This window comes from Drosophila elegans, unplaced genomic scaffold (assembly GCF_018152505.1).
Source record: "Drosophila elegans isolate 14027-0461.03 unplaced genomic scaffold, ASM1815250v1 contig_397, whole genome shotgun sequence".
NCBI lineage: Eukaryota > Metazoa > Arthropoda > Insecta > Diptera > Drosophilidae > Drosophila > Drosophila elegans.
Window position 1 is genome coordinate 3,346,161 of NW_024545782.1, and position 22,155 is coordinate 3,368,315.

The 22,155-nt window shown below is 36.8% G+C and overlaps 2 protein-coding genes across 2 annotated transcripts; one reads left to right on the forward strand and one right to left on the reverse strand.

Annotated features, from left to right (window-relative positions):
* Positions 1-1,419: 1,419 nt before the first annotated feature.
* Positions 1,420-20,456, forward strand: LOC108150735. The gene is made up of 5 exons (XM_017279036.2): positions 1,420-1,578; positions 2,385-2,838; positions 14,059-14,164; positions 18,686-19,229; positions 19,831-20,456. Exons 2-5 carry the CDS (start codon positions 2,515-2,517, stop codon positions 19,970-19,972), a joined length of 1,116 nt encoding a protein of 371 aa, XP_017134525.1. The 5' UTR covers positions 1,420-1,578; positions 2,385-2,514; the 3' UTR covers positions 19,973-20,456.
* LOC108150734 (UDP-glucuronosyltransferase 2B17) lies at positions 20,452-22,022 on the reverse strand. Its single transcript, XM_017279035.2, has 2 exons — positions 21,361-22,022; positions 20,452-21,304 (listed from the first exon to the last, which is right to left on the reverse strand). The coding sequence occupies exons 1-2, from the start codon at positions 22,020-22,022 to the stop codon at positions 20,452-20,454; spliced, it is 1,515 nt and encodes a 504-aa protein (XP_017134524.1).
* Between the last annotated feature and the right edge of the window lie 133 nt (positions 22,023-22,155).

The window sequence follows — 22,155 nt, forward strand, 5'->3', positions numbered from 1 at the left end:
CAGAACCAGCCACAGGCCATAAATAAGACGAAACCGTCATGGATTCGAGCACATCTCCAACGAAAAACCTGTTGACAGGGGAACCGACTTCTGCAGCTGAATCACATCGTTCACATTGGATTTGCATATGAAAACGGAATAAAACCCAGTGCAAGGTATGTTATCGATAAGCATACTTGTAATTGGCCTCTAAATGAGGCATAAAAAGTCGCCACATAAGAATGTGGATGGTTACTATTAGATCACTTACATATATTTAAACGTGTGACAAGACAAAACTAAAGATTGTAAATGACTTCTTTTTTTATATCTAAAAGCAGAACACATTATTATACCATTAATTTGACTTAACTCGCCAATGTGTGATCTTTAATTGAATCAAAATTTTGTAATTCATTGAATAGAATCAGCAATTTATGCAAAGTTTTCATAATCGTTTCAATGAAAACAATAGCCAGTGTTCATACGAATTGTAAGAAATTAAAATTTTCTTAAATTGTGAAATTGTATAATAAGACAATAAGGCGGTAATAAAGATAAAACATGTGTACAAACTTTGTTTCAAATATATAAAATACAAGGTTCTCGGCCCATTTAGGACAATAACGAAGTCGAAACTATTACTAATGCATTTACATATTGACTTATATATCCTCTATAATTGTTTAATTGTTTATGCCATCCCAGTTTTTACAATTTGTCCACTAATAATATTGTCGCCTATGATTTCATAGCTCAGATGAAACAATTTATGTCAATAAGCGAACTTTAGTTATCGAAAGAAGGAAAAAAGCTAAGGAATTCATAAATTTTTAAATTCATTACTTAGTATTATTACTTACATTTTTTGGTCGAGTTCCCAGAACAGAGCCTTTTTTTATTGCAAAATGAGTCACGCATTTAAAAAAAAGAGAGCACGAGTCAGTTTGCTCTTAAAAAGAAAGCGCACCAATCGCGTGAAATGGAGCAATGGAATGGAAGCTCTCAAATGAGTGAAAATATGAGTGAACACTGTTCTCAAAGTTCTTGAATTGAGTTGCATTTGTTTTCATAAGTCGATGCAAACTAGATTTCTTCAAACGAGAACAAAGCAATTAAAACATATATTACTTATAAAATGCATTCAAATTTGTTTTAAATAAAATGATTGATTTAAGACATTTTAATTTAAAATTCCTTTTTTTTTTAATGTTTTTGGAATTTTTCTCTCAAAGTAAATGAGAGCACTCACTCGACTCTCAAAACATTCGGTTTTGTTTTCAACTGGCTCAGTTTCAACAAAGATTTCGTAGTGTTTTCTCTGTGTACACCTCACGATCGGAAGAGAGTGAAAGAGCGAGGAGAGCACGAGCTTTTCTCGAAGTGGTCGGCTGCTGCGATTCGCCGACGACGACTTCGATTCAGTTTTCAGCGCGCACTCACCGCATCGAAAACACTTCTCGCTCGGTTAAGATACAGATACAGATCCAAGGCAGATCCTTTGAAACACAAAAGTCTGAATATAATAAATCGGAGTGTTGTAGTACGTGGAAGTGTCTAAAAGTGAAAACAATTTCGGCAAACAAACTGTGTAAAAAGGTAGATTTTACACTAAAATCAAACCCCCTATTAATTGCATTTCTAAATAAATTTGCATTGCTATGACTGCACGTACATATTTGACTAATTCGGCATTACACATAATTAATTGAATTTCATCACTGGTTGCAAAGAACTTAGCTAGAATTCAAATAATTTGGAAAGCTGAAAAAAAATATTTCCGGCACCATACAAATTGCAGTTACAAATTTAGGAATTCCAAATTTGTTGTTTTTTTATATATAGCCGAAGCAAATATCGCATTAGAAATATCATATTAAGTTAAGTTTTTGGATATCATATAACAATGTACTGCCGGAACCCAATAGACATTTTTTATTTATTTTTGACAGGCAGACAGCAAAGAAATTTATTGTAAATAAAAAATCTATTAAGTAAAAAGTTTTTTTATTTGTTGTATGGTTTTTATTCGACATATTTGACATTTGTGTGCAGCTGTGCGTTGGCGTGTGCCAAAAAAATCAATGTTCTTTGACAGGCTGGGGGAGTGAGGAAATGTCTACAAAATAAATTAACAAGACGAAATAAGTGGTTAACGAAATTACAAAATAAATTTGCAAGCAAAAGAAAACGTGTTTTTATAAATTATTATAACGTTTTATATCTAAGTTAATACATTATGTAAACGGCGTGTGTCAAATACAGTTCAAAAATAAACATATATAATCGGGTTTCTGTGTATTTCTTTAACACCAGAAATAGATAAATATACGTCAACATTTTACATAAAAATTAAAAACAGTTCATAGCTAAATCTAATTTGTTTTATTTTAATTTGTTTTCAGAGAAGTGCCTAATGCATAATATTGTGTATCCGGTAAAATAAAAATACTGCCATCAGTATTCTAATCACAAGTAGCTTAAAATATTAAAAGACACCAATCTTTTTCAATTCGGTTGAAAAAATAATTTATAATGAATTACCTAAGTGTGCTGGCGATAATCGCCATCTTCATTAAGAAGACGACATACGCATCTCCCAGTTTTCCGTTCGGCATAAATAACAATTATCTTGGCGTGAGGAATTTGACCTTGCCCAGGACCACATCACACCCACACTCGTATCGCCCCCTCCTGCCTGCAAGAGAATTCTACAAGGAGCGCAGCGACAACAAGGAGGATGACGACGATCGCGAGTTTTTTCACAAGCGAGTGGCACGTGGTCATCCGGCTAGCTTCAATGCCCCCAGGTTGCTGGGTGAAGACAATCACCTCTATTTCACAGACGCCGACGACAGGGTGAGTACTTCATCTTTTATCTGGGGACCCACACGAAGGCAAATACTTCTCGGTACCCATAAAAATATAGTCCTGTTGACTCTTTGGAGCCAATCAAATATTTGTGCGTTGATTCTTGGAACTTCAACAAACTGACAGAGAAAAAAACAACTATTTTAAATTTCTATTCTAACTTTCATTACAATGTGTCTATAAAATAAATATTTTATGAATCTCTTAAAAGCTTCATAGTCACAGAGAAATGATTGATGAAAAACTCACCAAAATATATGAACTATATATTTAATACTTTTTTTAACATTTTCTCAGGTAAAATTTATAATACAAATTTTTGATAATTATCAACTCTTACAAACAAAACAGGTTTTCAGAGGTTAAATAAGTATAGTGTCATACATAAAGCCAAAATTAATACAAAAATGGTAAAATTAATAATTTGGGAAGCGCAAAATTGATGTTTAAGAACTTAATACGATTATTTCTGAGAAGAATTTTTATCAATTATTCTTGCGAATAGATAAAACTGTCAGAGATTAAATAAATTCTATGATTTAATTTTGATTATTTTTTGGAAGTGCCTATAAAAAATCGGCTAATAGTAATTCACAAAAAAAAAAATCAAAAGGAATTCATTTTGAAGTCTTTAAAATAATACTTATGGTTTTTCGGCATGTGCAAGTCATATATAGTCAAATATTCCTCTCAATTGTAGAATATAAATAAACTCTTTTACAAATAATTGAAAGTTTAACTATACTTTAAAGACAATTACGAAAAAAGGGAATTGCCCACTAAGCCTAAATATTGTGTATTCCATTAAAATATTTTCCCTTTGATTTCCATCCATTGCGGTTGTTAGTTATTTAAATATGAAAATATTTAAACTTTTTCAGTTTTTCATTTGACTTTTTTCGGATTTGATTTAATTATCTAAACTTTTTTTTTTAAATTTTAACCACGTTTAACTCATTTAAAATACATTTAAATCAAATCGGACCTATTCTAAATTTAATATATCCATAATAATTCATGTACTTTAATATGTATTCTATTTAATAATATGATTTCATATTTAATTTTAATATTTAATCTACAGTTTTAAATTCAATAGTCAGATATTTATTTTTCTTGTCCATTTTCCATTTTTGTATCAGTGCGGGAAAGGACTAGGTCAAAGTTTTTTTGTTCTGTATCCCTCTTGCCCGCTTACATTGAAGCCCCGGGGTGTCTCTTCAGTAGCTGCAACTACTTGTTGCGCATTAGAATCGAAATGGTAATCAGAATCGGATCGCAATGAGATGGCTCACCTTGAACCCCGGGGCGTAAGTGAGTCGGAGACGGGTGACTAACCCTGAGACTAGCAATCGCGCCGATCTGCTAGCCACTCGCCGACTGCAAATCGGAGATCGCAGATCGGAGATCGGTGATCGGAGAGCCCACCCAAATGGCTGGGTAAGATCGGTAAGAAGGAGTTACACAACGGCGGCAATTATGAAACGCGTTGCGGCAGGTAGGAGCCACCAATTTGGTTAACAAGCCAATTTGGCTTGGTGCTGTGCAAACGGCAGCCAGCAAGCACAATGCCCAGATCCAGAAGAGAGATTCCGATCCCTGCCCAACGATCGGTTTCAGTTTCAGTTTCACTTTCCGGCCTGTAATTGTGCCGCTCCGCTTAAAATCGACGATGGTGGCGACGAGGGCATCTCCAGCAGAACCTGTCGCTGCTGTTGCTTTGTTTTTTCTGCCCCATGGTCGACAGCTGGCCGATGATCGCACAAAGGGGAAAAAGTGGACGGGTTGCTCAAGGGATCTTCAAGAGGTGACTTTCCGTTATGGTGGTTAATTGGCCTAATTGACTGACAAGTTGTAACTGTTGCCGCCCTTAAGGGGAAATCATTCGTACTCAAATAAGGGGGATTTACTGGGAAGTAATTTAACTGATTTACATTGATTACTCATCATTGAGATGGATCCTCTGATCTAAAATTCATCAATGAGTCGCCTTTTAATGTTTTATTAAGCTATAGATACTGGTCTGCTTTTGTATTGAGGCAATAGCTTTATCCTACTGCATTGTATTTTTTTATACAACTTATCTCTTAGTAATAAATATGTTGGTGAAGCATTCCATGAAAACCATCTGGTTTTAATCACCGTCATAAAAACATAACTCCAATTCTTCTTAGAATTTTGGGAAATGCCCAGATGACGCTTTTTTTTGTACCGTCTTTTCGGGTAAAACGAAGCACAATTACGTACACTTGCATGAGCACATTATAACACATTTAGCTCTGGAATTCCCCAAAGCTGGCGACAATCATACTCGACTTGATTCTGCGATGCATTGGCTTATCAATTCCAACAGCTACCGCTAGCGATTTGCTTTCCTCCCGGAGTCTGATTTTTTCTTATCGCTCACAGCTACATGATTTAATGCCCATAGGTGATGTTTTAATAAGCTTCTATGTCAGGTGGATTGGAAGTGGTGGTGGATGTGGAAGTGGAATGCACTCAGGCGGCATAAAAAGCTTATGGTTTGTGGTCATGATTTAACCTGAACATCCCACCCTCCCATGGCCTCCTTCCTTTGACCTCTTAAAAGAGGAATTTAATATCTGCTCGTTGAAACTGCACTGCACTGCAGTCCCTGCTTGTCCCGCCCACACCAATTTTTCACAGAAGCATCGCCTTGGGAGAACTCTGCAGTTGCTTCTGAACTCCATTTCTCTCTGTGTGTTTACCTTTGGCTGCTTATTTGCCATCACATTCCGGGCGCATAGCTGCACTGAGATTATGAACTGGGAGTGGAATGGTCTCACATCGTGCACATGAGTTCAAACATTCGAGCTATTTGTTTACTAAAGTAATTTTGTTTATTACTTATTATTGGGCAATATTAAAATAAGTTGACATGATTGTATTAAAATCATTTTAAAAGAAAAAGGTCTGTCACAATAATTACCCTGATTAAATCAGACATAAAACCAAACCAAACGCAAATAAATCGGTAAATGTATTCAATTGATTAATCATCAAGTACTATGTTGCTCAGCGACAAGGTCAATAAAATTGAAATCTGCATATGTATTTATAGTGCTTACGGGCGAATGTGCGATTAATACAAATTGATCTGGTTGTAAGCATCGCGTCTCATAATTGTATAATCGCAATAGTTGAATGACTAGAAAATGCCTTTATCTTCAACGACATTGGAATATATGGAGGCTATCTTCGGTAAATATGTAGTTGACGCAGTTTTTCTAGGAAGGGTTTTGCAATACAAACCAACTGTTTGCTCACAAAGTTTAAATTTGATGTTTGTTGGAATGTTGGAATGTCAATCCAGTCGAGAGTTAATCTCTTTATAGGCCATGCAAATATTTTCCGTCATTTCGCTACTAAAATCATTTCACTTTTGTTTCGTCGGCGAATAAAGGAACAAACACAAAGTTCTCCACGCTCTATAAAGTGGGGGAACAACACGAATATAAGTTGACCACGTCTATTGGCACACAGAGTTGAATGATGAAATCCGTTGCCACGCACGCGTATGGATATGCATTCGGGAATAGTGTAAATGTCGGCGGGATTTCTGATTTATTGGCAATCTTAATGTAGCGCGTTTTCCCTAAAAAAATAAAAGCTAATGACGGGCAAATCGGCTTATGACATAATAGCAACAGCTTTCGGGCGGTCTGCATAGTATACACATACCAACGATCTGCTCATGATTTATAGTCCAGCCGACATCAAGTATATTATGCGGAAGCTCTGAATATATTTGACAAATCTATAAAGTTTTATATTATTAGTTTCTGGTCGTCGGCACTTTGGCTAATAAACGTGGAAAATTCACCGAGGAAAGTGTAGAGAAACTTGTCGCCAGACCCATAAATTAAGCGCAAAAAGTTCACGCTTTTCGGCTGCTGGCCATAATTAACTGGCCCCGACTGTACGGACTGGCTGATTGATCGCCGGCGACTTGTTGGCCATTAAACGGGCCATGCGCCAAGAGTCACGCAATTAAGACCCACCAAGAAATATAAATCATGGCCAAGACGAGGCTTTAATACACTCCACGCGAGCATAAATCATACAAATTCCTTTGTTCTAAATTTAATCGCCATTTCTCCCTTTCACATATGTGTTTCCTCAAATGTTTTGCGGAATGCAGCGCAGCGATCTAAGGGAGAAATGAAATATATTGTAATTAATCATTTACTTGTTGTGCAAGTTAAGTGATGATCTTTAAATTTTGGGGAATTTTTTTGAAGCTCAATTCTTATGTCAAAGTGCCAGTTCTTAACTTTCTTTTTTATAAAAACGTATACCAACCGCATCTTAAATATATAGCCCTAATCGAAATTGTATTCATTTTTATACTCAAAACCATTCCCATTTCCGTATTCCCTTGTTTACTTGACCCTTGCAGTAAAGTCAATATTTCCTCTTTGTTAGTCAGGGTATCGCCTTGATAGATTTAAACAAATTGCAGATTGAAAAGTCAATCTAGAGCAGGCCAGACAAGTCGGGAGATCGGTGAATCGGTGTAGCCGCAGCGTTTCAATCTCTTGGGCAATCTAGCGGCAATCTATCGGTGCGTGTGGGCGTTGCAATTAGAAGAGTCAGACTTCCCCGACACTCGCAGCCCCCTCAAATCTCGATCACCTCCCATTTCGCCAGACATGTTCTTCGATTCGACGTCTCGTCTGGCAATCAGTTTCTCGATCGATCCCTCTGACGATGAGAATGATGCATCAGCTCACATTTCCGGCATTGGCCGAGCTGCGCCAACAGCAACTTGCACCATGTTGTAGCGAGTTTTGATGTGAATGGTAGATATAATTGGGAGGCGCCTCCGTGGCTCGATGACTCAACTTCTGCTTGGGATGCAGACAGCACAAACTGGATTTTAAAGCTGTTTTTTAAATCTTAACTTAAGGTGTTATGTACAAATTAAATATATATTTTGGCTTTATTTTCTTTTTTTTTTTTTTGAGAAACTGCCATTTGGTCGAAAAATGTTATATTGCTTATTTCTTTGATTAATTACTAGATTTAACATTACTTTAACGAAATCTCTGTGGGTTGGTTTCGGAGGATCCAGTTCAGAGATATAGTGATCACCGTAAAACGTCTTTTTTGAGAGAAGTTCCTGGAGATCAGCTGTAGCTTCTATTCAACTAAATATTTAATAATACTAATTCTTAAAATACAGTAAAATGATAATATAATATGTGCACAAATTAGATCAATAAATTAAAAAGTTTACTCAGAAAAAATATTTACTGAACAAAAAAATATTTTTAAGAAAACAGATTAAGAAAGTTCTGTGCATCTTTTAGTTGGCAAATGTACTCTGATTAAAGCAGCACCTCTGTCATTGGCATTGGCTGGATATTATGGCCATTTACGGCCACTAAGGCGGCGTCTTTGCTATCTGATTTCAGCTTTCAGCCTTGATGCTTTCCTTTTTTGTTGCTTTCCTTTTCGCAGTCGGCCGAAACCAAACAAATATAAAATTGTCATAATAAACGGGCGAAGCAGTCGCGACAGATTTTGCGGCTACATTCGCTCGTTAAAAATTAAAAAGCGTTTTATACAGCCAGTCCTCTTTTTGAATTTTTTGTTTCTTTCAAAGTCGCCCCGCTAAAAAGTATAAAATTGTATGGTCTTTTAATGCGAGTAGTTTCAATAAAGATGCAAAATGAAAAACACTGAGTACATATGCAAAGTGTTGCCGATTTTAATTACTTAAGTTAATGGCATAATTGGGAAGAGCGAGGGCGGTGAGTGCCCGCCTAATTGGTAGTTTTATGTCAAAAAGTGTAAAGAGCAAACTGGGAATACAACTGAGAAAGAGAAAGACCCTTGAGATATTGAGCATACGCCATGCGGTCCATCCATTGCTCCCCATTTTCATAGCAGTGCATGACTGGGCCTTGTTCATTGCTCTGAAAAAAATGAGAAAATCGAGGCGGACATTTGGCCAAACGCTCCTCGTTGCGCTTTTAGATTTGTTTTTCCATTTCCATTTTCCCTGCTTAGCTTTTAGCCAAATTGCAATTGCCACATTTGCATTTCGTGGCATTGCATTCAACACAAATTAAGAAAACACAAGCTAAAAGGCCTTAAAAATAGGCGAATCTTTCTACGAATTGGGAATGCCCTAGAGAAAAGAACATTTAAATTTAAAGAAAATGTACAATAAATGAAACGTATTTACTATTTTCAATGAATGAAATGTGGTGTAATTATGCAAGAAGCGATGCCAGTGAACTACTGAAATAATTAATTAATTTACAATACTCTGAACATATTTACTGTGTCAATTAAAAATCGTCTGCCTTACCAACAAATGTAAACAAATTTATGGATCAACAATAAAACAATCAAATTATTTGTACATAATATACAATTCAAAATTTATTTTTAAATTAAAGAAGAAGCAGAATTTGAAGACCTTTGATAAACTCAACAGGATAATACAAGTTCAGGATCATTTCAGGTTTTTGGTTAATAATTAAAAGGAACAGTCCAAAATTAACATATATTGAATCAATGTGGGAAGCAACTATTAAATAAACGATGTTTTACAGTTCAATTTTTAAAATTCAAAGATATTTTAAACAAAAAAAAACATATTTATAACATATGGTTTTAGTGAATAATAAGACACTGGTTTTAATTTAATCATAAATGCGGAAACAAATAAAATCCGGGGTTGATTGTTTGAAACAATTAACCGAATAATCAATTGAAAAATGTATTATAATGTCTTAAAGATCTACCAAACGCTTATCAATGAATATATTACGCAGTCGCTCTGCAGTCGAGTGCTTTCCTTCTTTTAATTGACTTAGTAGCTAATCGTAGATCTCGTCATACCCCTCGGAGTGAAAATTTTAATTTAGCTAAAGCGATTCATTGTGGGTCTACTTGCACATTTATAGTTGTGGATTCCAGGGAGAACTCGGGGGAAATAGCAGATGGAGAGGGACGCAGTGCACATTTAGTTGGCCCTGTTTGTTGCACTCGCTTGGCATGAACAAATATTGGATTGTACTATATGAAGCACTGTCTCCTTTCTGGCCATTGCCACCCCCCTCACACACAACGCCCTTGTTTATTTGCACAGTTGTCGGCGAATTTGTTAGCCAGACTTTCTGTGCCGCCTCTGCCACTGTTGACGATGTTCCTTCCGTTTCCTTTTCATCTTTTGCCCATTCACGCAGTTTCACAACATGGAAACGAGGGGCGTGGAAAATGGGGGCATTTAATCTTGACCACGGACACAAACCTTGCAGCCAAAGGTTTTAGACCTAGTTCTCCTACGGAGTACACTTATATAAATAGTACTCTTTAACACAAAACGAGAAAGACCAAACTTCAGCAAGCCGAAGCTTATATACCCTTGCAGCTATTGCAAGTAGGAAATATTCTTGAAAACATTCAAACTGCGATTTATTAGCGTATATGTTAAAATCATTGAAGTTATGATGATTTGCAGCTCAATTATTCGATCGTTCTTATGGCAGCTATATGTTATCGTTTTCCGAATTGAATAAAATTAAAAGCCAAATTTTAAACTATAAAAAATTTTTTTTTTTTAATTAAAAAATTAAAAAGTTACATTTTATTTTTATTTTAAATAATTTGAATAATTTTTTTGTTTCAATGGGAGCTATGTGATATAGTCGTCCGATTTTGATGATACTTAAACCGTAATTGTGAAATATTGAACCATTTATATATAAAGTAAAGTAAGTATTAAAGTTATAACTTTTTAAAATTTATTTTTCAGATTGTTTCTATGGGAGCTATATGCTCCGATCTGGATCGTTCCGACTTATGTATATACTAGCTGCAATAGAAATACAAGAATTTGGAAAGTTTCATGCAGATAGCTTTAAAATTTATGCCTCAGGGGATTAAATTAAGATTGAACGGGTTTTTACAATATTTGGTACTAACTCCTAGCAAGGGGAAATATTTTTAGTGTTACCTTTCAATTATAGATTTTATTTTAGAGTGTAAGGGACGGAGGATGACCATTAAACAGGGTACTGGGTTCGCTATTTGCATTTGGCTCATAACTCTTTTGATTGCGAATAAACCCACGACAGGCTCTTTATTATTGTTGTCGCTGCTGTTGTTGTTACCTTTTGGCTCGTAAAATACCAAACACAAGTCGCACCCACGCCAGGAATCCCAATTGAGGCTAAAAAAGGTGTGGAAAAAACAAGAGTAAAAAATAATAAAGAAACTGCTCCTCCGACCAAAGCATCCTTCAAACGCTCGAAACAGAACCAGCGGCAAATGCAAATGAAGTTTGTTTTGTATTATTATTTTGAGAGAGGTACGGGTTTTTGGGTGGGGAGGTGCTGAAGGTAGTGGCAGTGGTGGAAGGTGGAACGGGCCCAACAAAACAAAACCAACCGTTTTCGAATACTGTCAACTTGGCAGACATTTAATGCGTTTTTTTGTGCTCATTCATGTGTCCCTGCCCCAACTTCAGTTCTACAGTAAGAAAATAAAGGTCTTATTTTACAAAACAGTTCGAAATAAATTTAGAAATAATTTTTTAAAAGTTTTCAAGCCTTGTATATTGTTTTTCCAAACTGTGTAAAGTAATTTAAAAACAAAATCTACCAAATATTACATTTAATGATAAATGCATTATTTTGGGTTGGGATAACTTTTTCTCCGTGCAACTATAGCTCCGGGTTCCGCTTCTGGGTCTGGCACGCAGATTGATGGACCTTCGGGGGAGTCACCAACTGCCAACCTGGATGAAATGGCCGTGTCATGGCTGAGCATGCGTAATGAAGCTTAAGTAGAAATGTTTATAAAAGAATAGAGCTGAGGTATTGCCGCCAATGAGCTAAGAAAAGGCGTGAAACGGGATGGAAAGGAAATAGGACGGAGAGGTTTTAGATCGGACTACCTAGGCAAAGCGATAATTAAGCAAAAAATCTTTTTTTAGATCATGAGTACCTTCGTTTATAATGTTTATTACGGTTATAAGTGTAGTGTGATAATGAATAAATAACTAACTTCAACCAGAAAATAACATTTATAAAATCTTAAAAATTTATATTATAAAAATAGTAATATTAAAAGAGTAAAGAGGTTTGGAAAAAAAATTTTATATTGCTAAACGTTGATGATCTAAAAAACTACAAGCATGTAACCCAACGGAATTAATCACGCGCGGGCCGTTTTAATATTGTGGGGTATTAACTAAAAAAACACATTAAAAATTTAGCGGCTTACCAATTCTATAAAGTCAAAAGCACCTCTCACAAAATTGTGCATAAAAATAGTTCCAAGAATGATTCTAAGAAAAGAAGACATTTTTTTTGTACTGACTCAATACGAACGATGTGTACTTGATATTGGGGACTGCAAACGGAAAGGCAATATTCTAAAATAGGACGGACAAGTAAATAATAATTTAGTTGTATAAGGATCATCAAATAAATCGACAGTAGACTTTATGTTAAACACTTATTTTTAAATACCAATGAAATGTGAGATTAATGGAACCCTTGATTTCATCAAGTAAAAAGATCCTTGCATGCAAAGCATTAATTTAACACCCGAAAAATAAAGTTTATTCATCTGAACCATTAGCTGTTTTTGCATGTGCGACATGACTTGGCATTACCTTCAATTTCAATTTGCAAACGATCCCCCACCGCACAATGGGATAAAAGTCAAAAAGTTTGGCATCAATTCTAAGAAACAACGCATAGAGCTCGGGAGACAAAATTCAAATTTCGATTATAAATTTTTTGTACAAACAACTTAAAAAATGTAAGAATTACAAAAAAATAGCCACTTGATTACCTTTATTGTTCTCGTTTTCTTAATTTTTGGCAGCAATTAAAGCAGCAAATTGTTTGATATTGCCCGAATTTTTCTATACAATTCAAAACACCTCTGAATTCCGAATCTATGGAAAACAAAAAAAGTAAATTCGGTTTTAATTATTTATCCCCAATAAATGAAATTTGCGCCAACATTTTCGACTTTTCATCCATGCTACACCACCCAATTTTCCAGCCCCAAAACCATCGCCCATTTCGCTGGCCATTTCACTTAACGCTTTGGCGACTCCGCTGGGAAAACGAATGGAGTTGTTCGTGGCTGCTTCACCATTTTTGCTCCTTTTTGCTCCTTTCTGCTCCTGCTGGTGTCATTTTCCTTACATGCACACTTCATTTATTACACCCAGCAGGCAGCCACTCCTGCTTTTCCGATTTACCGCTCCTCCTCGTCGCATTATGTATCACTTATATGCATGTCGTTAGTTTTCATGACATTCTGGGGGGGGGGCGCCTTTTCGGGCTGGGAAATCGGGGGAGGAGCAAGTGCATCCCTTTGTTGAAAATCAATATGTGTGTGTGAGGCAATGCAAATTGTAAAAGTTTTACCCACATCCGCTGCCGTTGCTCTTTGAGCTGTAAGTGATACCTTTTCAGGTGCTCTCAGGTGTGGCACGCAGTTTTCCCTTTGCTCCTGCACTTGTTATTTCTCTGGCTGCGGCTCTTGTGTTGAGCGTGTTAAAAATCTGTTAAATAAATCACAATTGCTGCGTGAGCGCAACATGCGAGCATAAATCAAAATGCATAAATTGAATTTCCTCTTTATTCGCCCTTTGTGGAAAAAAGACTCAGAAAACACCAAAAAAACCAGAGAAAATATATAATCAAATTTAAGTTTGTTAGAATAATTTAAAAATATTTTCTTACCAACTTATACAAAAGCGATCAGTTAATAAACAACAAAAACTAATGCATTTGATAAATTATTCTTAATGTTATACTTTGTAAAAAATGATATTGCACAACAATATGTAATTCTTTTTTCAGCAAATATTGGGCACATAACTTATCAATCTTCCACATTGCACAATCCAATTTATTAGCAGACTTATGTTTGCGCATTAAAAAAAATCGTACAAAACTCTAAATACTTTATGGTTGAAAAAATATATATTGAAAAGGCACATTGTGTAATAATAATAAAAGCCACAAAAACTTGAATGTAGAATTACGTGGCCGCCGTGTAAACAAAAAAATAAATAACAGATGAGTACCAACTATAAATCGAGAGTTTGTTCACATATGTTTTGATATTTTTGCATTGCCTTGTTTCATTCCATTGCTCTAAAATGTAATATTTTTCCCCTTGTTTTTTCCATGAACTCAACAGAACGATGACTATCAATCGGATCAGCCGGGCATTCTGATGGACATTAAGGGGAAGCAACTGGGAGCCCAAAAAGACGTCGACGAACATAGGGAAAGGCCGTTCAATAGTGAGTACCCTGCCCTTTACTCTCTTTAAGTTCGTTGGGGCCATTAAAGGTGTCTCCCCTCCTTTGGCAAATGCTGCAAATAGATGTCCGAGGCGCCCGCCCATGATCATCACGTTCTGGCCATAAAAAATGTGCTAAGCAAATGTGCTAAGCGAACTCTATGCAATTCACTAGACGAAAGGGCGAAACAAGCCAAACAAAACGCCATGAAACGGCCTTTGATGTGGCAAAAGAAGTGCTGGGCGAACAGTTAAAGTCAAAATAATAGGAGCAAGTAAATATTTGTTTATTTAATAAATGTGACAGACTATTTTTTGAAAAACTAAGGCGTACATTGGATGATAATAGTACCAGCTTCAGGGCCTTTAACTATGAGCAAGTAAATAAAGTAATCCTTATTTCTTCATTAGTATTTTGCTATCAAAATAAATACAATTTAATTTAAAATTAATTTCTTGCACTTTTGTTATGGAGAATTTTATGTTTATTTTATCACACTTTATACACCTTGTTAAGAACAAGTTTTCTTTAGAAAAGCTAATGTTTTTTTTTTACTCAAAGGGTCATTAAAATTCGAAAATGTCAAGCTATGTTTTAAATTCCGCAACTGTAGCTGGAGTCCCAGTTGTTTGTCCTGTTATTTATGACAATGGAAATGAAAATGACTGTTTTATCCTTTGGCACGTGACTCTCCTTGCGAATAATGGGAAACCAGAGCACAATGTCAACAACAGGATGGGTGAAAAATCAAGCACGATCTTCACGCACGCACTTTACTTTCTAACCGTAGAAAAACGAGTGAAAACTCCGCCTTAAGGAGTTGAATAATTACCCATAAGGTTATTTTCCATTGCGTTTCTTTCTTTTTTTACTTTTTCGGTCTTTTGGGTGCTGACGATGCATTTAAGCTTTCATTGAAATTAAAAGGAGAGATACCTTGTTAAGTTAACAAACACACTCCCATCTCTTAATTCATGTTGTTAGTTGGCTGCTTTTTGGAGGAGAGAATTCGAGAGATCTAGCCAATTACTTTATAACAAACTCAGTGCCATTAGGCTTTACAAAGGTACTGAGAGAAATAGTCATGTGACTTAAGTAATAAAATGCTATAAAATAAAATGTTTCAAAACTCACAACAAATTTTAGTAATTGTCTACTTAAAATTTTAAAAACCTGTTTTCATTTTGTCATTTTTTCTTTGAATCTTTTTTAATATATATAGATTCAATATATATATATATATATATACATAATTTGAAAAATTAATTTTACGATACTTTAGCGGAGGACCGCTGTATCCTCAGTGTAACAACAATTACGATCCAACCACAGTCTGAGCCAAGACCCCGACCCCTGACAATGAAATGTGAGCTCGCTCTGAGTCAATATCTTTTTTTTTTACCCAAACCCCCCTTTCCCGTTTTCTCAGTCTTTTGCATTTGAGTGGAAAATTGCTGTCGCTTAATGGGCGCAAAAAATGTTTTTGGGAAACCGTTAAGACCGTGTGGACAGAGTCGGTGCAAAAGCCAACGAAAGTGTGTCACTAAGCCTGGGAAATTGTCAATGGAATTGTCGTAGAAGTTGCAGTAAACGCATAATGATGCAACAATTTACTCATCACATTGTCAATTAATATATCCAGTTGCAGTTGTGTTTCCAGTTTGTTTGTTCTAGTTAATCAAATACGCTTATTGGTGCAAACGAATTTTTAACCATCGCTGTTTTTCAAGGTCGTTTCGCTTGAAGATGCCAGTTTTTGGTGAGTTATTTAGTCATAGACAACTACATTTCGATTCCGCTAAAAACCAGAAATGATTTTAACCTTCATTATTTTTACTTTCAGACTAAATATGTAGTCGTATTTTGAAGAAAGTGTACAAAATGTCACACCAAATCCGATTTTTCATTAATGTTGAGCTCAATAATGTTGAGCTTTTTAAATTAATAAGCCAGTAAACTATTAATTGGTTATTACAATTGCACGTTTGGCTCAATTAATTTATTTATAATAAATCACGTATAGTAAATTTCCATTAAATTTCTATATATCCATTAGAAATGTCATTTCAACAACAATTTTAATGAGTTTTGGTTTCTATATAATATACAAAGGCATAGGACAAGAGGAGCATTGGAACTCCTTTTTTCTCTTTAACACAAAGATATTTATTTTTCTAGACGATACCGATTTAAAGAATAATCGGCTATTGCTTATCAATATTATCATCAATAAAATAAATCAGTTCCATGTATGGTTAATATCCTTAAAAAGTTGAACAGCCTTGGCTTAAACATAGTTTGGTAATAATCTATGTATACATTTCCCTTAATTTTATGATGTGTAAACATTTACTTTTTTGGCCAAGCTCAAAATCATGGCAATTTGTGGTGGGGAGGGGGGATTTCCCTCAATTATTTCTCCCCGAAGTCCGGAAGATTGGCCTACATTTTCATGGCCAATGCCTTCAAGTTCAAAAGCGGCCCAGCAGACTTTCCTCAGCAAGTTCGCAATCGCCCCGCTTTCTTCTCACTATCCTCCCCCCGACTTGCCAAGCCCCCGTTCCCTTCGAAAGCCCTGTGTTTTCAGTACTCGTGGCTTGTTGAGCTTCAGTCCCTTGAATTATTCATGTGGCTGTTGTGGCTGAAGCAGCTTCTCAAACTATGAGGCTGTCGAAGTCCTCCTCCACCCTTTGGCACTACTTCCATCTGCAGCTACCTCAAATACATTGAGCAAAACTCGAAATTTTTAGCCAGAAATCCTAAATACATTTATATTTGAAATGTTTTTCGCATGAACTAAGGCCAAATAAGTGTCATTATAACTTTATATATGAAGGGTAGGACTCAAATATATTTTATTTCTGTTTTGAAATATTAATAAATGGATTCAAACACCTTAGCGGTATAATTAGGTTTTTGAGAGATTTTTTTTTTGACTGTGTAGGAATGCACTCCCGCCCGTTCCCAGTGTGCTCGTTATGTTGATGATTCAATCATGGAGCGTTTATGAAAATTACACATGGAGCCAACAGCCGAGTCCCTTGGAGATTGGAGATTCGCCCGGAAAGTTGTTCTCCTAGTAGGTGAATGAATGGGGACCGGGACTAGTATCTGGGATTAGCTTGGTTGACTGCACATTGGGTGGTCTTCGAGCACACTTTCCTCCTCTTCCCGCAAATCGCTTGGCTGCTGCAACTTTATGACCGCCACGCGGACGAGAAAAAAAAAATTAATTCCGCATGCAAAGATCGCTTCTGAGCGTTTTTTTTTATGGTCGCGACAAAAGACGATAAATAAAACTCGCCTGCAACGGTAAACTTAAGCCAGCCAAAGGCCTTAAAGGTGCAATCTCCAGCCGCCGATCAATAAAAAAAAGTCGGATCGCACAAATGATCTTAAGCCGTTGGCATTGCAAAAAGCCAGTGGGCGCTCGAAAACGCTACCGAAACGCACGCGAAAAACACTGGAAACGCAAGGGGGAATTGAACTTAACCGTCCGATCGAAAAGGCGAATGAACAGCACTTTAGTGGGCTATTAAGTAATGAGCCTGGTATTCTCGTTATTCCAATGACACACATAAGGAAAAAATTGTGTTTACGATAACAGGCTGCACATGAAAATAAAACTTTTGAGAGGATTTTTGAAAGCAGCAGGACGCCTCGGATTTTATTATTATTATAAAATAAATATATGCTCACATAGTAAAAAAAAGTTTGTTTAACTTGGCTTATATGTAATTTATTTTAAACAAGAATAGAAGCTAAGTTAGGCAAAGAAAACCTTATAATTTGAATTTTCCCCATTCCCCCATTTTCCCCATTCCAATCATTTCTATGGCAGCTATATGGCTGCGATAGAAACAAGCGTTTCTGAAAATTTTCATTTAGACAGCTTTAAAATCGAGCACACCATTATATATATATATATATACATTTTTAGTTCTATTACTCTAGTATTAGTAGCGCAAAAACATACATAATTATGACAGCCCAATTTTGTTAGAAACAAACAAGACTATTTAGAAAAAAAAACAAGGAACCGCCAAAACAAAATTTTAGCCATAGCCTCGTAGCTATTGTGTTCGGATAAGATATGTTAAGTGGAGTTAGCAATTCAAATATTTATAAACTGCTATAAGCCTGAACTCTAAAATAAAAAAAAAAAAATACGTACAAACTGACAAACTAACTTTTGTACCCCAACTTAAAAAAAAAGGTAAAGAAAAGATTATAAATTATTTAAAACATTGGTGTATTTTACTCATCTTAAAATGTTCCTATTTAATTTTTTTTTCGGTTTACTGCAAAATTATTGACTTTGAAAAGTCCTGGTATGAAAACTGATGAACAAAAAATTTAATAAATTTAATTTAATTAATTTAATTTGTTCTGATCGGACCATCAAAGTAGATTTCCAATCCTGCGGCTATATGAAGAACTCACTCACGTAGTTATATTATATATCACATACATATTTTATACCCTTTTACTATACATTTTGACTTCTCTTGCTTTTTGCAGGAACTTACAATGCGCAACTCCTCCGCTTGGCCGCAGAGCACCTGAGGTTGATGGCCGCCGAGGGCGCCTGCCAGGTGCCAAAGCCGGAGGTGGTCCACATCTCGAGGGAGACCAACACGGTCTACTCCCCTCGAGCCACGATCCTGCACCGGTGCAGGGACACGTACGGGTGCTGCGCTGCGGGGTCCACCTGCCAGGCAAAGTCCAACGAGACCGTGGAGCGGGTATTCATCAAGCAGATCGGCCGGTTCTCCTGGCCCGAAATCAAGTACATGGAGAACCACACGGAGTGCGAGTGCGTGAAGGTGGAGATGCGCCGCAAGCGGAGCCCCATCTGCCAATGCCCGAAGCACTTCATCGACTTCAGCCGGCCAGGAACCTATCCGGAGGCGGAGGAGGATGAGGATGAGGACGACCAGGTGATGGGTCTTTTGGAGCGAAAGGAGCGAAAGGGGCACCGCTGCCGATGCGACTGCCACCTCAGCGATGACACGTGCAAGAGGCTGAAGAATGGCGTGGAGGGATTCTCGGTGATGGAACGGCGGTGAGTTTTGATTGCACTTCAAAAGACAAAGTTCCCTAACAGTGAAAGTTCCCTAACTCGAACTTTCCTAAGTCACATATTTTAATAACTCCAAATAAAATTTAGCAAATTGAATTTTTTCCTAGCGCAGGTTTTTACTTCCAGAAATTCATTTACTTTTATATTATATAAAGACTATTTTTTCAACTTTTGTGATTTGGGCAATGCAAGAATACTAAATACTTACTTTGGTCACTGTACAAAATAAAAATATGTCGGGACGATTTAGCGAGAATTCTTATCAATACCAACAAAATATGGAAAAATTTCCTAAGAAAAATCAGATATTAAGGAAATAAAAAATTTAAAATTAATTAATTACACAGAGCAACTAAATTGGTACTGATCGTACACTTTAATAAAAATATTTATTTAAACTTACAGAAAGTATTTTACTTAAAATTTACTTTATCCTGCCACAATAAATGTATTTGATGAAAAAATAAAACTAACATGAGCGACTTTTTATACTCCGCCTTAATACTTTAAAATACATTCATCAAATTTTAAGTATTAATTCAGCAAGCTCACGGTTTTAAGCCACATTTCCGTTTTGTTACAGTCTCATTCTAGGTGGAGCCATCAGTGCGCCATTTTGCAATTACGGTCCCTATGATGTGAAAAAAGGCCGTTGTCCGGGACTTCCAAATCGGAACCTAAATCTGCAACATTTCCAGACGAGGCGCCAGCATGGCAAGAGTTAAACCAAAATCCCCATTGAAATCAATCAATCCAGAACTGTGCATAAACTAAAAACTAATTATACAACACTACTATTTAATGATACACATGAGCCATTGAACGAAACGAATCTAGAACTGATCCTTTGGATTCACTAAATGCATTTTATGGGAAATTCCATATGCTTAGTCGTAGTAATATGATCTAAATTATCAAATGCCTTTTCCTAATGTTAAAGGCCAGCTTGGGCTTTCGATACTTTATAAACAATTACAAATGATTTTTGCAGAGGTACTCCTAAAATGTACTTTTATAGTAACTAATGCTGAAAGTAAGATGCCAGTGAAAACAGTAAGAAACAAAAATACATAAAATAGAGACCCAAGTTCCGATCAGAAGAAGTATTGTCAAACAACATTCGAGTGTACTTAAGTAAACGTCGATTAAGTTCATCTAAGCTACTTATGTAATATATTTGTATACAATTAAACGATACTTCTAGTCACAGCAAACGGTTTAATTTTCTGATCATGGTTATCGTTAAAACTAATCCCCCATAGATGGTCAAATAGACATCGATGGAGTAATATTCGATGAAGCTTAAGTTCCTGGCGGGATTATACAAAATTTTAGATCCTTTATGACGAATGATGTATTCGATCCAGTAGGTGGCCAAATCGCTGGATTTCATTGGACGATCGCGATAAACTTGGGAGGCTTTTGATATAGATTCAGCATATATTGGTTTGGAGAGTATCAAATCCATTGCCTTGGATAGTTCAAAATGAGTGAGGTTGTGAGTAGACAATGTCAAGCCCCAATTTTTCGACTGCATCTTCTGCAGATTTGCTCGTTGATCGCCCAACAAAGGTAGTCCCAGCAAGGGCACTCCGTAATAAAGGGCTTCCGAGAGGCTGCCTTTACCTCCATGGGTGATAAACAATCGAGCTCTACCACTTCCCAGCAATTGGCATTGGGGCCACCACTTGGCGATTTTTAAGTGGGGAAGTTTCGTTCTGATGGAACTGAGATTTGGTCCATCGTAAGTCCAGTATATCTCATAATCGGAATACTGGGAAAAGGCTGTTGTGAAAGTCTGCAGCAATTTCTGTGAAGATTTGCGCCAAGTGAATCGAGTTCCTAGGCTGAAGATGATTAGTGATCGGTTTCTAGCCGATATTTCGCGGTGGGTTTCATTTAGTTTCTGCTCCAAGACTATACCTCCTATATCCACCATATTGGGCATCAGGGGAGCTATAGGTCCCTCGCTGATCATGTGGTGATTATTTAGAGCCAGGACAACCGATCGGCGCATGGTTTCAAAGCTGGGGTACCGGGGTTCGGGAAAGTGCAAGCTGAAATTCGAACATATATTTAGACAAAGCATACTAACATAATCTACGAAACATACCTATAAATCCCTGCCAGCACTCTCCTTGCCAAAATCTCCATGAGCTTCTCCCAAATTCCAAAGAGCCAGGCTGAGACTCCTCTCCTCTGGTGACTATCGTATGGCTGGGGCACATACCAACGCTCCTCGGGGTTGCCCATCAAACTGTTTACAAATCCAGTTGGCTGTTGGGTGGTTATTATGGCCACGGGACAATTGAAGTGTGCAGCCACTCCCAGCAGATGATCGTTGAAATGATAGCCCAAAAGTAGGAGATCATAGGAGTGAGGTGTCCTTTCTAAGAACTGCTTCCATTCTGGCAGATCTAGCAAATCTCCCGATCGTTTCAGGCGCCCAAACATCCGTTGCAAACGTAAAAAGATGTCTGACGAGGATCCATGCTCGTCCTCCTCGGCTGGCTGCTTCCATGGAATTAATATGTGAGTGACATTCCCTCGAAGCTCCTGCTCCTCCAATGGCAGTGTGGTGACCAAAGTCAGGTGGTGACCCTTCTGTAGAAGCGCTTGGCATACTGCCAAATGGACCATCAACTGCGACCGATGCACATTGACAAATAGACCCAAAATATGATGGGATTCCACTGGGGTTGAGTTACCCGGCAACAGAGAAAAAGTTATGTAGACGAGCCACAAAGGTGACAAACTGACCGGCGATCGGCTCATGACTGAGGTCCGCGGTTCAAATTCACATTAACTGGTAATTAGCTGAGTCTCCTCAGCGCACCATGAATCAATCAAAATGATAACAAACCATTTGGTTACCAAACGAAAGACAACACCGTGACGTCATTGATCT

Bases quoted from the DNA above. Each gene is read 5' to 3' on its own strand.
- LOC108150735 (XM_017279036.2), top strand. From the start codon at position 2,515: ATGAATTACCTAAGTGTGCTGGCGATAATCGCCATCTTCATTAAGAAG. The intron at 14,165-18,685 runs GTGAGTACCCTG...TGCTTTTTGCAG, and splicing joins TAGGGAAAGGCCGTTCAATA to GAACTTACAATGCGCAACTC. The intron at 19,230-19,830 runs GTGAGTTTTGAT...GTTTTGTTACAG, and splicing joins TTCTCGGTGATGGAACGGCG to TCTCATTCTAGGTGGAGCCA.
- LOC108150734 (XM_017279035.2), bottom strand. From the start codon at position 22,022: ATGAGCCGATCGCCGGTCAGTTTGTCACCTTTGTGGCTCGTCTACATA. The intron at 21,305-21,360 runs GTATGTTTCGTA...TTCGAATTTCAG, and splicing joins GTGCTGGCAGGGATTTATAG to CTTGCACTTTCCCGAACCCC.